The following is a 14,890-nucleotide window of genomic DNA, read 5'->3' on the forward strand; positions in this document are numbered from 1 at the left end:
CATCCAAGTACTTTTTAAATGTGGTGAGGGTTTCGGCCTCTACCACCCTTTCAGGCAGTGAGTTCCAGACCCCCACAACCCTCTGCATGAAGAAACTTCCCCTCAAATCCTCTCTGAACCTTCTACCAATTACTTTAAATGTATGCCCCTTAGTTGTTGACCCCTCTGCTAAGGGAAATAGGCCCTTTCTATCTACTATATCTAGGCCACTCATAATTTTATACACCTCAATGAGGTCTCCCCTCAGCTTCCTCTGTTCCAAGGAAAACAAACCCAGTCTATCCAAACTGTCCTCATAGCCAAGATTTTCCACTCCCGGATAGAAAGTGGGATTAGGCTGGATAGCTCCTTTCTGGCCAGCACAGATGATGGGCCGAATGGCCTCCTTCTGTGCTGTAAAGTTCTATGATTTGGTCAGAGTTGTGATGCCAGCCTGCAGAAACATTATCAAGCACTTGTATAAACAGAGTAATACAAGACTGATAGTATTAAATTGGAATTGAGATAGAATTCAAAAGCATTAAATAGACAAAATATACAAACATCTCCTTAGTCAAATGCTACACAAGACATACAGATGAAGAGAAATAATTACAATATGAAGCACCTTGGAAACTGAGCACAGCAGGGATAATTGTTGGACTCACCATAATAAAATGATAACATCACACAGAATAGAACCGAGTGAGCTGTAATGTATAAACGTTTTGCAGCTAGAATGCCCAACACAGTCAGAGAATACAAAAGAAGGAATAGGATTAGACCAGTTTATTAAAAAGATGCAAGAGTTGATAGAAAGTTCTTGTACACAAAGCCATCTTGATTTGTGGGAATTGGCATGCGCAGACATTATCAAGAGAAGAATGCAGCAATTTTGGCTTGGAGAGATTAAATGGAGAAAGCAGCGAACATTAAGCAGGAATTAAGCCATGCAGTGATCCTACTGTGCTAGTACATCTTTCTGAACAGCAAGTGAGCTGACAACTGCGTCATGTTAGAGCAAACACAATCGGACGTAGTCTGGGAATATGATGAATATAAATGGATTAGAAAATTATTCAATCACTCTTTCCAAAAGATTGCCACACATTCAAGCTGAATTGCCTCACTTATGATTAAAAATAATGATGGTGATCCCCATTCCACTGAGGTGCCACGTTCACCTTTGGTGCTTTTCTCAGGAAAGAAACATTATTCTTAAACTGCTATCTTGTATCTCTCATGGCTTATCTTTTCCTCCATTCTCTAATTTTAGTAAAATAATAAAGAATATTTATACTCTCATTAAAATTAGTCAGACAAATATAATGGCCCAAAAATATTTATGCGCAGGTGCCAGCGCAACTTCAGGCAAGGGCAGGTTAAATGCGGAAATCGAGAATTTGACGTCAGTGATGCCGTTTAACTTTGCAAAAATGGCATCTCGCTGTCTGGCCCCCTATCAGGATGCATTGAGCAGCGTGAAGTTCCTGTACTTGCACTGTAGATATGAAGTAAACTGGCCACAGAAAGCCTAGTCAAGTAACGACATGATAAGTCTTAATTAGTCAGTCAACCTCTCTGGCATTGAAAATTAACTATTACAAAAATATTTAAATTAATATTTTTAAAACTTTCTCTGTCTCTTTTTCTCTCTCTCTTAATCCAATCATTCTTTCCCTCTCATTACTTCTCTTTCAGTGCCTGATTTGACACTGAATTCACCATTCTAACTTGCACTTGCTTGTTCATTTTAGAATGAACAGTCGCTTGCCCGGTTCACTCAGATCCCAGATATTAAAGTGATTAAACGGACAAGGGCAAGTCTAACTAATGGCAGGCACCATTCGTTGACTGGTTACAGAAATATTTGGGCCATTAGAACCTCTAATGTTCAACTTAGCGTAGTATTGTCAGAAGCTTGAAATTCGGTAATTTGCTATTGATATGGTGTTAAAAAAAGATTTCATGCTGCCACAAGGAAGTGTCACAGTCAACTAAAATAGCATATGTAAATTACCCTATAGTATACTGCTACTATACGATGCCTTTTAGTACCATGAAGATACGCAGAAAGTTTTTAGAAAGCTTTAAAATCTTTCAGTGCTCAAAGTACATATACTAATTAACATATGCCAATGAGATCTACCAACATAAGTGGTTTAATATGAAGGATACCCTCTGAAATGCAAACTTATGTTGCCCGCGATTTCACCTACTGTGGGGGGTTGGTGGCAGGGAACGTAGATGGCGGGTTGTGACCCGACTTCCGTCTTCATCCGGCTGTCTATAAGTAATTTTACAGGGATTGTGCTTGTTAAGTTCGCCCTGCGAGGTTCCCAGCCAATAAAAAGGAAGTGGGTCTGATGGCGTCATCTGATGACATGTCAACAGCTGGTTTCCTTAAAGGGATAATTCATTTTGACAGTTATGCTGTCAGTGTACTGCAGCATATGCTTATGGAGTCACAGCATGCAAGGAGGTTCTCTTCCCTTCCCATGGATGGAAGAGACCTCCTCAGGAGACCAACGCAGCACAGTGCACAGGAGGGCACAAGCAGAGATGACGTCAGGAGAACCAGACTGCAATGGCGCAAACCTTTCAATGATCTCAGTAGATCATAAACTATTACTGCAAAACTACACTCAACCTCATCCTGCTGTGCCACTCAAACATCCCCATCACTCTGCCTTCCCTACCCTACTCCTGCACATCCTTACACCAAATTACCTTGCACCCCCACCCATCTATCTACATCATCACATCCCCATCTCACGAGCCACCCCTCACATTCACCCTCATCCTTGTCCATTCATACCAACTAACACCACACAAGGGTAAGCACTTGGGTCTTTTTAGCCAATGTCATGTAATGTTTATGCTGATGTGTTGTCAAATATTGACATTTTTATTTTCAACACTTTGCCTTCTTGGACAGATAGGTGTGCACCTTTGGAATTGCAGTGAAGACATAATGGTACCCTCACCCCCCCAAATGGTGATGTGTGAAAGGAATGGCTTGGGCATTGTAGGGTTGCTCTATGGTATCATTATCATAGGCAGTCCCTCGAAATCGAGGAAGACTTGCTTCCACTCTAAAAGGTGAGTTCTCAGGTGACTGAACAGTCCAATACGGGAATTACAGTCTCTGTCACAGGTGGGACAGACAGTCATTGAAGGAAAGTGTGGGCGGGGAGTGTGGTTTGCCGCACGTTCCTTCCGCTGCCTGCGCTTGCTTTCTGTATGCTCTGGGCGACGAGACTTGAGGTGCTCAGCGCCCTCCCGGATGCACTTCCTCCACTTAAGGCGGACTTTGGCCAGGGACTCCCAGGTGTCGGTGGGGATGTTGCATTTTATCAAGGAGGCTTTGAGGGTGTCCTTGAAACATTTCCTCTGCCCATCTTGGGCTCACTTGCCGTGTAGGAGTTCTGAGTAGAGCGCTAGCTTTGGAGTCTTATGTCAGGCATGCGAACAATGTGGCCCACCCAATGGAGCTGGTTGAGTGTGGACAGTGCTTCGATGCTGGGGATGTTAGCCTGGACGAGGACGCCAATGTTGGTACGTCTGTCCTCCCAGAGGATTTGCAGGATCTTGCGGAGACATTGTTGGTGGTATTTCTCCAGCGATTTGAGGTGTCCACTGTATATGGTCCATGTCTCTGAGCCATACAGCAGAGCAGGTATCACTGCAGCCCTGTAGACCATGAGCTTGGTATGGTATTGGTGTGGGGTGGTGCCAACCTGGTGCATCACGTGGCAGCCAGGGTGTACAGCATCAAGTGAAGTAAACCTGGCCATGGTGAGGCCATCCCTGGTGTCCCAGGCAGCAATGTGGTTAGGTGCTAGTTCCCTGTGCAGTATCAGGTCAGAGGAGCAGATTGGAGTGTGAGGCTGGAGCTGTGGGCAAATCAGAAAAAGCTAGCCACCGCAGCAGCAGAATCAACAACGTGGAGGTCGGAAGCGGCGAGGCGCGGATGTCGGGACGGGCGAGGAGCGGACGGATGAGGCGCGGAGGTGCAGAGAGGTCGGAAGAGCGTGGACAGCAGCACAGGCCAATAGCGAGGCTGTGAGGTCGTGAGGCTCACATTGCATACTGTGAATTCCATGTAGAGTGAGGTCCTGTGGGAAGGAGGACAGTAGGAGTAAGTTTGAGTTTGTGTGTATGTATTGGCACATGTGGCGGAGCCTGGTCTCCAGCCGTCTTGGATCCCCTTGCCACTGGACCAAGACCTTGCTCCGTTAAGCCCATGTGATGGCTGGTGTGCAATGGCCACCCCACATTAAAAGAATTCATGCACAGGCATCTTCCACCGTTTGAAATGAGTTCATCAGTCACCGAGTATTCATTTTTAGTGTGGAAGCAAGTCATCCTCGATCCCAAGGGACTACCTATGATGATGATCAGCTGATTGCGGAGAAGGTTGGTGCTGCTGGTGAGCCCGGTGATGTTGGTGTTGGGGCTGGTCGTGGTGTGATTCTGAGGACCAAGTTGAAATTTTTTCAAGAGCACTGATGCTGATGGAATAGATGACAGCTGAAGTTAAGATGACAGGATCGATCCGTCAATAGTGAGATAGGTTGCTCCAAGGAGGTGACACTGGATAGAGTTCACTGCAAACACTTTAAACCTCCAGAAAGCTGAAAAGTGTATCCAAAATCCTGAAGGCTCCAGCTTCTAAATGGTAGCTTTTATACCACTTTTGTAGCCGTCAACCATTCACAGCAATGGAGAGTCATTGAGAACCCAACATACTTATCTGCCGTGATCTCCGAGCGCCGAGAACCTAGTAGAAAAGCTGGAAAAATGGTAAGTACCTGGTAAAATGCTTTTTAAATACCTTTAAACAAGCTGTTAACGATTTTAATTGGCTCCCCCACCACTTGGTGTCAGGTCTGCGATGCGCAGGTAGACCCGGCACTTGGAAAACTGACATGGAGGCGAGCTGAAAGCGAACTTCCGCTCCACTATCAATCACTGCTGTTTTGACAGCTGACCTGCCATAAACTCGCAGCGCCAGTAAAATTCCAGCCGCTATGTGGCCTGCAATGCATTTCCAGTATTTGTTCTTCTCGTCTCCTAACTGTTCATTATTTTTGACACGAAATCAATATATTTTTAGAATTGTGAATGGCAAGTAGCAAGTCTGAATTTACTCAGGATCCAAATTCTCGTGGGTTTGGATGTTGTTTGAATGCTGATTAAGTTCCACCTGTATTACTCTGTCAAACGCCCCTGTAACTTTACATGTATTTTCATGGTAGTGTAGGACCTTTTTGTGAAGGACACTCAAAGTAAGATTAAGTTGTCTTGTTTAACATTATTCTCCTGCTTGAACAGTTGAGTACCTTTTCAAATGCTGGAAAGTATCTGTTTTTGGCTTTGTTCTTTATCATTGTAAGATTACTCTCCTTTTCTGCAGAAGGAAGGAATGGACGATGCATCATAGGAACCATTAGATCTCTGGCTCCCTCTGCATACATGTCAATTCTGTGGTGAAAAAGATAAAAATAAGTCCAATTATTTTTCATGTAACAATACTTACTGAAGTAATAGAATGTTACCGTTAAACTTTCTTTGCTATTAAACAAGGCTAGCTCATTATGTGCTCCTGTGTTGGTTTGTTTGAAGATGCTCATGATTCCCAAACTGGTTTTAATACATCCCAGTTACATTATAGATAATCTTGTGAAGCACACAAACATCACGATTGTAAACAACCCTGTCTCAATGGATAATATAACCTCAATTAGCTATGCTCTCATTTTCAATATTCTTGAATATCCTTGCAATTTCTTGCTGATAATGGTGGCCATGGGAGTTGGGCTGCCATTATTTCTCTATTTTCACTGATCTAATTGATAGGAAAAGAAACATCACCTACATTTTACAAAATAAGAAACTGAATGGGGTAGAAGATCAAAGGATCTAGGGACACAGGTGAACAAATAAAAGCAACATCACAGGTCATCAAAGCAATTAAAAATGCTAACAAAGCACTGGGATTTATTTCTAGAGGCATAGAATTCAAAATTAACGACATTATGTTAAACTTGTATAGGATCCTTGTCAGGCTGCAATGAAGATTACTGTGCACAATTCTGGTCTTCATACTATAAAAAGGACATAGAAACACTGGAGAAAGTGCAAAACAGATTTATGAAGATGGTACCAGAACTGAGAGATAACAGCTATCGGGAAAGACAGAACAGCTTGCAGCTTTCTTCTTTAGAAAAGAGAAGACTTAGAGGTGACCTGATAGAGGTCTTTAAAATTATAAATGGGTTGGGCAGGGTAGATGTGGAGAGAATGTTTCCACTGGTGGAAGAATCCAAAACTAGGGGCCATAAATACAAGATAGCTAATAATAAATCCAATCATGAAATAAGGAGAAATTTCTTTACTCAGAGAGTGGGATAAAATGTGGAACTCGCTACCACATAGCGTGGTTGAGGCAAATAGTTGATGTTTTGAAAAGGAAACTAGATGAGTACATGAGAGAAAAGGGAATAAAAGGTACGATGAAAGGCTGAGATGAGGTGGATGGAATGGGAGGAGATTCGTGTGGATTATAAACACCAGCACAGAGTAGTTGGGCTCAATGGCCTGTTTCTGTGCTGTATATTCTGTGTATTTCTAAGTAAAGTTTGTCTGCTGCTGGCATGATGAGGTATTCTAGTTAATTGCAAAACTATGAAATTTAAAATCAATAGCGAGCTTGCTTGTTTGAACGTGCACCTGTGCTGAACATATCAGGATTTTTTGACCATTTTTCCACAGAAAGAATTAAGAATTACATTTAATGTTAAATTTTTAAAATCAATATGTACTCGCACAAGTTTTTTTTTAAAAGAGGGCTATATATGATAAATGGAAGTTGTTTGTCCCAGAAAGTAAACAATGAATAACTCATTAGCTTCACTGGTTAACCAGAAAATAACTCTCAACCATTAGTCCTGATTTTAATTGGGGGCGAGAGACATGTGGGGCTGGCTCGCCAACGTAACTCATGGAGGGCAGTAACAGCATGGATACAAAATTGGTTAAGGGATAGAAAACAGAGAGTTGTGTTGAAGGGCTGTTTTTCGGATTGGAGGAAGGTAGTGAAGTTCCCTAGTGTTCAGTACTACGATGACTGCTATGGACTTGGGGGTACAGGGGACATTTTCAAAATTTGCAACCGGCACAAAATTTGGAAGTGTAGTATACTGTGAGGAAGATAGTAATAGTGTTCAAGAGGACATAGACAGGCTGGTTAAATGGGCGGATACATGGCAGATTAAATTAAACAGAAAAATATGAGGGGATATATTTTGGCAAGAAGAATGAGAGACAATACAAACAAAATGGTACAATTTTAAAGGGGGTGCAAGAACAGAGACCTGGGGGTGTCTATGCACAAATCTTTGAAGATGGCAGGATAGGTTAAAAAAGCAGTTAATAAAGCATATAGGATTCTAGGCTTTATAAATAAATAGAGGCACGAGTTCAAAAGCCAGTAAGTAATGGTAAACCTATATAAAGCACTGGTTCAGCCCCGGCTGAAGTATTGTGTCACATTCTGGGCACCATACTTTAGGAAGGCTGTGAAGGCTTTGGCGAGGGTACAGAAAGGATTTGTAAGAATGGTTCCAGGGATGAGGGAATACAGTTACGTGGGTAAACTAGAGAAGCTGGGATTGTTCTCTTCTAGAGCAGAGAAGGCCAAGAGGAGATTTGATAGAGGTGTTTAAAATCAAGAAAGGTTTAGTGTACATAAAGAAAAAGTGATTCCAATGGCTGAAGGGGTGATAATCAGAGGGCACAGTTAAGGTGAGTGGCAAAAGAACAAGAGATGACATGAGAGGAAACCTTTTTCCACAACCAGTGGTTAGAATTCGGAATGCACTGCTTGAGGGTGGTGGAAACAGATTCAATAGTAGCTTGAAAAAGGGAAGTGGCTAAATGCAGGGATATGGGGAAAGAGCGGGGGAGTGGGACTAACTGGATTGCTCTTCGAAAGAGCTGGCATGGACGTGATGGGCAAAATGGTCTCCTTCTGTGCTGTACAATTCTCTAAGTTAGTCCTGACATCAATAATGTGGCGATGATAGGCGGGAGCGTCAAAGAGGGGCAGGAACCCACTTACTGGGGTCTGGTGGGAACGGTCCCTGGCAAAGTTCTGGAGGCAATCATGGCAGGGGGTGGTGAGGGGTGGAATCCATGGCAGGGGTGGTCTTAGGTTTTCCTATGGGGCCCCCGAGGGGCATTTCTGCTCCTGGCTCACATGGAAATCAAACGAGAAAAGACTTTACATTCAAGTTCTTGACCCTATTCTGGGCATGTTGCTCCTTGGTGCTGGGTTTCCCTGGTGCGACTGGCACCAGCGCCAACCTCAGGACACATTTAAAATAGTGCCAGGGTCTGATGGACATCATTAGACCCCCACTTCTCTGCGAAGCAGGGGCTAAGAAGAGATACATTCACACCTACAAGCTAGTGCAGTGCTGCAAGAGAGTTACAAAAAAAAAGACAGGCAACTGCGGGGTCGAGGAGATTCTGCCTGGACTGTGGGACAGAATGAAGGGGAGTTCTACTATTTAAGTTTTAACACAGTGACACACTAAAATAGGGTATTTTTTAGATTACCTATATTTCGTAAAAATAACTTCTACTGGCTTATCTGGTCATGAGAAGCGTCAATAGAGGGAATTGCTGCTGGGAAGTCTGAATTAACGGCCATTTTCCATTACTCAACAGGGAAGACCAAAGTACACCATGAACAACACCTGACCCAAGTCTGAAACTGAAGAGATCACGGGGTAGAAACTCGTCTCGGGGGGGAGGGGGGGGGGGGGGTGCTGCAAAACGAGTGGTATTGCACCCACCCCGCCTGATATTCAGTTCAATTGACCTGGAGATGGAAACGAGCATCGGGCAGGGCATCTAACTGGCAGCCCAGGCAATACCTGTCGCACGCCTCTCCAGTGCCTCGAAGCACTTGGCAGACAATGGATTACTTTGGAATGTAATCACTGTTGTTACGTGGGCGAACCGGTCAGTCACTTTCTACGCTGCAAGATCCTACAGACAGCAATGGAATGAATCATCAGCTAATCTGCTTTTGGTGGTCTTGGGATGAGTTCTGCAGAGAAGGAATAACATTCTTTTCCTTTGTGGCAAAGTAAACTGCCAAAGCAAATGAGAATGGAAAGCTGAGCTCACAGGCAACTCTGAACTTACTCGTCTTGAAAGGTTGCCAAGGAAGTAATTGGCAGTACTTTTCAATGCTGAATGCCATTTCTCAATTCAAATTGTTGCAACACAAACTTAAAGGCAGCAAAACAGGGAACTTTATGGGATGATTATACAGAAATCAATTTGTAGATTTTTTGTATTGCAACAATGGTTTATTTTATTTTATAATTAGATATAAAACTATTAGGACATATTTGACAAATTTGCACTCCCACTAATTTTACCGCTAATGAGGCCCACTGATCTCTGTGCCCAAAGCTCCGTAATTCGTGTCCTGGTACAAACAAAGTTCTAAGCTGCTTAGCCAAATCAGTAGAGTAAAAGTGCGAAATTGCACAGCGCTCTGGTCAGGCTGCACTTTTGAGGCACGAGAAATTTACAAGTCCTGGGAAGTGGTGCAGAGGGACCAAGAATCAGACTCCAAGGACTCAAGTTTCGGCCTGAGTTGCTCCTATTTTTTTTGGTGCAACTAGTTCAGAATGGAGCATCTTAGAAATTGCAATTCTCAGCATTTAGTTTGCTCCAGTTCTAGTGAGTTAGAATAGTTTCATCAAGAAAAAAAAAATCAAGTTTCTACTCACCGACTGCAGCACCGGGAGCCACGCCCCCCTCCTTGTTGGTGTCGGTGGTGGTGGTGTTGGTGGCGGGGGAGGAGGAAGGGAAGGAGGAGGGGGGTGTGAGAAAGGAGAGGGGGGGAAATCAGAGAGAGAGAGAGAGAGAGAGAGAGAGAGAGAAAAAGAGAGAGAGAGAGAGAGAGAGAGAGAGAGAGAGGCTGAACGGGCCTAGCCGAGGACATAGAAGCTGGGCCAGGCCGCCGAAGACTTTGGGCGGGGCCCACCCCCAGCAAGATGCCAGGCGGGTGGGCGGGTCCCACCGCTGACGCAGATGCCGGGCCGCCGAAGACTTCGGGCGGGCGGGCGAGCCCCGCCGACAACGACGTTGGGGGGGGTGGGGGCTAAACGGGAGATAGGGAGGGAGGCCCGAGTTCGATCTTCGTCGTGGAAGCCCATTCGGCCAGGGCTAGGGGCGGCGTGGTTCGGGCCCCTCCCACACAGCCTCGGGGGCCTGGAGCAACTACACATGCGCGCACACTCTAGCGCGCAAGTGCAGAGGTCCCGGCACTGTTTTCACTGCCAGGACCTGGCTCCGCCCCGCACACGTTCTGCTGCGCTGCGCCAAGACGTGGGGGGAGAATACCAAGGTAAATAATAGGCGCCGTTTCTGTTCTAAAAAGTCGGCACACCACACGGGGATGCGCCTTTCTAACCCTGGGGGCAAACTTGGGCCCTTGGAATCTGATTCTTGGTCCCTCTGTACCACTTCCCAGGACTTGTAAAAGTGTCAGAGGACTGAGTTTTAAGGAAATGCTGCAAAAGCTTGAACACTGCAGCCTTGGAAGGAGGCAAATGAGTGTGAATCTTAGAAAAATACTAAGTGGATGGGGAAAGGTTAACTTAGACCAAGGTGGCAAGTTAAAGCACAACTGCAGGACAAAGGGACACAGTTACAAACTGATAAAAGGCAAGCTCGGGACTGATGTCAGATAGCACTTCACACAATTATTGATCAATAGTCTTCTGGGTTGGATGTTGGAGGCACAAATTCTAGTGTCATTCATGAAGCAGCTAGTGGAATCATGTGGCGGTGTGGAATCACAGGTGTCTATAAAAGGATGAGCTAAATGGACCAAATGGCCTTCCTCATCAGTACTTGCCTTTGTGATGACCTGCTCCAGAATACTATAAATTCTATACCAAGTCTGTCTTTGTAAAGACCAAGGGACGATTTCCCCTGGATACTCTAAAGAGCCTCTGAGGTGGCCAAGATGGAGTCTTAAGTTGCAACACTGGTTTAGCCCGCTAGGAACGGCTGCCCGGAGGATCACTGAGGGGGCGATTGACAATTAAGTTGCCTGCTAGTGCTCATTAAATAAGCTGCATGCCATTTTGGTGACTAGCGCTTGATCGAACGTGCTCTCCTAGTTAAGATCCCAGCTGACTGGGAGTAAACAAGTCCATGATGAGAATTTCGAGCACTACTTAAAGTTAAATCACCGTTTAATCTTCACTTGCTGGAGGTTTGAAGTGGTTTTTTGAAACACATCAGAAGACTTTCTGGGATACTTTGTCAAGACTTCAACATTTATTCCAGAAATTCTTAGGACTTCACCTAAAAAATGAGTGCTGTGCTACTTCACCTTATAGGAGTAACCAAGAGAACGGGAGTAGTTGGTCAACGGCATCTTGCAAGGGGTCCCCCTTGGTCTGGAGGAGGACACGAGGCTATGCAGGGCAGCACCAGCTGCTGCAGGAGAGAGGGGCAGGAGGACGAGGTGGATTCCAGCCCCCTGTGGGTACAGGACATCCCTTCTCCTCTGGCCCTCCATCAGGACCTCCAGTGCCATGTTTCGAGATCCTGTGTGCCCTCTCACTCGGTCCCTAAGCCACTTGAAACCTGCCGCTGTGCGTCTGTCAGCCTACTCCACACCTTCAACAACAACTTGTATTTATACAGCACCTTTAACATAGTGAAACGTCCCAGGAGTATTATGAGATTTAAAAAAAATTGAGATCGAGCCGCACAAGTAGAAAATAGCGCAGATGACCAAAAGCTTGTTCAAAGAGGTAGGTTTTAAGGAGCATCTTGAAGGAGGAAAGAGGGGTAGAGAGGTGGAGAGATTTAGGCAGGGAATTCCAGAGCTTGGGGCCTAGGCAACAGAAGGCATGGCCACCAATGGTTGAGTGATTATAATCAGGGATGCTCAAGAGGGTAGAATTAGAGTGCAGAAATCTTGAGGAGGTTGTGGGGCTGAGGAGATTACAGAGATAGAGAAGGGTAATGCCATGGAGGGATTTGAAATTAAAGGACGAAAATTTTGAACTTGAGGCGTTGCTTAACCGGAAGCCAATGTAGATCAACGAGCACAGGGGTGATGGGCGAGCAGGACTTGGTGTGAGTTAGGACATGGACAGCCGAGTTTTGGATCACCTCGTTTATATGTAGGGTAGAATGTAGGACACCAGCCAGGAGTGCGTTAGAATAGTCAAGTCTAGAGGTAACAAAGGCATGGATGAGGGCTTCAGCAGCAGATGAGCTGAGGCAAGGGCAGGGACAGGCGATGTTACGGAGCTGGAAATAGGCGGTCTTAGTTATGCCGCAGGATGTGTGGTCGGAAGCTCATTTCAGGGTCAAATATAGAAACATAGAAAATATTTGCAGGAGTAGGCCATTCGGCCCTTCGAGCCTGCACTACCATTCAATAAGATCATGGCTGATCATTCACCTCAGTACCCCTTTCCTATTTCCTCTCCATATCTCTTGATCCCTTTAGACGGAAGGGCCATATCTAACTCCCTCTTGAATATATCCAATGAACTGGCATCAATAACTCTCTGCGGCAGGGAATTCCACTGGTTAACAACTCTCTGAGTGAAGAAGTTTCTCCTCATCTCAGTCCTAAATGGACTACCCCTTATCCCAAGACTGTGACCCCTGGTTCTGGACTTCCCCAACATCGGGTACATTCTTCCTGTATCTAACCTATCCAGTCCCGTCAGAATTTTATATGTTTCTATGAGATCTCCTCTCATCCTTCTAAACTCCAGTGAATACAGGCCCAGTCGATCCAGTCTCTCCTCATACGTCAGTCCAGCCATCCCGGGGAATCAGTCTGGTGAACCTTCGCTGCACTCCCTCAATAGCACGAACGTCCTTCCTCAGATTAGGAGACCAAAACGAACACAATATTCCAAGGCCCTGTACAACTGCAGTAAGACCTCCCTGCTACTATACTCAAATCCCCTAGCGATGAAGGCCAACATACCATTTGCCTTCTTCACCGCCTGCTGTACCTGCATGTCAACTTTCAATGACTGATGTACCATGACACCCAGGTCTCGTTGCACCTCCCCTTTTCCTAATCTGCCGCCATTCAGATGTTGTGTATCTGTAAAGCATGCACTCCCATGTTCCGCCACCAGGGAGCTCATCCCTTGAAGTCCCAAGGGATCCCAGCATCCCTTGGGAGCACTGTATATAAGCCGGCCCCTAAGGCCTGTTCCTCACTCTGGAGTGTCTTATTAAAGACTGAGGTCACTGTTACTTTAACCTCCCTGTGTGCAGCCTCATCTGTGTTAGGAACACAATAACTGGCGACGAGAATACGAATCCAACGCAAAGATGCAGCAAACTGTGGGCATCCTGGAGAAGTTCTCGGAGGACTGGGAAACCTATGTCGAATGGCTTGACCAGTACTTTGTAGCCAACGAGCTGGACGGAGAAGGAAGCGCTGCAAAAAGGAGAGCGGTCCTCCTCACAGTCTGCGGGGCACCGACCTACAGCCTCATGAAGAATCTTCTGGCTCTCATGAAACCCACAGATAAATCGTATGAGGATTCGTGTACACTGGTTCGGGAGCATCTTAACCCGAGGGAGAGCGTGCTGATGGCGAAGTATCGGTTCTACACATGCCAGCGATTTGAAGGTCAGGAAGTGGCGAGCTACGTCGCCGAGCTAAGGCGACTTGCAGGACAATGTGAGTTTGATGGCTACCTGGAGCAAATGCTCAGAGACATTTTTATACTGAGCATTGGTCACGAGACCATCCTACGAAAACTTTTACTGTAGAGACACCGACCCTCAGTAAGGCCATTGCGATAGCACAGGTGTTTATGTTCACCAGTGATAACACCAAACAAATCTCTCAGCACACAAGTGCTAGCAATGTTCATAAATTAACTGGAACTGTGTTTGCGAGCAGAAATGTACAGGGCAGAACGCACAAGTCTGCAACTGCCAGCAGGCCTCAGGTGACCCGGATGACTCAGAGTCCCCAACAAAGGATGAATGCAAGGCAATTCACAGCTTGTTGTGGCAATAGGCTTCCATTCAGCCTATTTATGCCGCTTCAAAGGGTATGTTTGCAAGAGCTGAGGAACAATGGGGCACCTCCAATGAGCTGCAAGCTCTGCAAAAACCTGCTAACCACCACGTGGCAGAGGAAGATCGGTCCATGGTGGGTCAAAGGAATTTCGAGCCTCAGAGAGAGGAGGCAGATGCTGAAGTACACGGGGTGCACACATTTTCAACTAAATGTCCACCTATAATGCCAAACGTAAAATTGAATGGCTTACCCGTAGCCATGGAACTGGACACTGGCGCTAGTCAATCCATCATGAGTAAAAAGATGTTTGAGACTGTGGTGCAACAAGGCATTCAGACCAGCCCTGAGCCCCATCCACATGAAACTGAGAACGTACACCAAAGAGCTCATCACTGTCCTGGGCTGCGCCATGGTCAAGGTCGCCTATGAGGGCACGGTGCACAAACTGCCACTCTGGATTGTCCCGGGCAATGGCCCCACACTGCTTGGAAGGAACTGGCTGGGCAAAATCCACTGGAACTGGGATGACATCCGAGCATTACAACATGTCGATGAGGCCTCATGTACCCAGGTTCTTAACAAATTTCCTTCCATTTTTGAGCCAGGCATTGGAAACTTTCCCAGGGCGAAGGTGCGGATCCACTTGGTCCCAGAGGCACGACCCATTCACCACAAGGCGCAAGTGATACCTCACATGATGAGGGAGAGTGTGGAAATCGAGCTGGACAGGCTGCTACGCAAGGGCATCATCTCCCCAGTGGAATTCAGCGAGTGGGCCATCTCGATTGTTCCAGT

At 45.8% G+C, this 14,890-nt stretch overlaps 1 protein-coding gene across 2 annotated transcripts in view; it reads right to left on the minus strand.

Moving 5' to 3' along the window:
* The window catches only part of LOC139266752 (glutathione S-transferase alpha-4-like), a 43,487-nt gene that overhangs the window by 12,507 nt on the left and 16,090 nt on the right, over nucleotides 1-14,890 (minus strand). For both annotated transcript variants that reach the window (XM_070884347.1, XM_070884348.1), the window contains exon 5: nucleotides 5,325-5,466. In XM_070884347.1, the coding sequence (XP_070740448.1) occupies nucleotides 5,325-5,466 (142 nt within the window). The remainder of the gene's footprint in view (nucleotides 1-5,324; nucleotides 5,467-14,890) is intronic.

The sequence above is a fragment of the Pristiophorus japonicus genome, chromosome 7, assembly GCF_044704955.1.
Source record: "Pristiophorus japonicus isolate sPriJap1 chromosome 7, sPriJap1.hap1, whole genome shotgun sequence".
Taxonomy (NCBI): Eukaryota; Metazoa; Chordata; class Chondrichthyes; family Pristiophoridae; genus Pristiophorus; species Pristiophorus japonicus.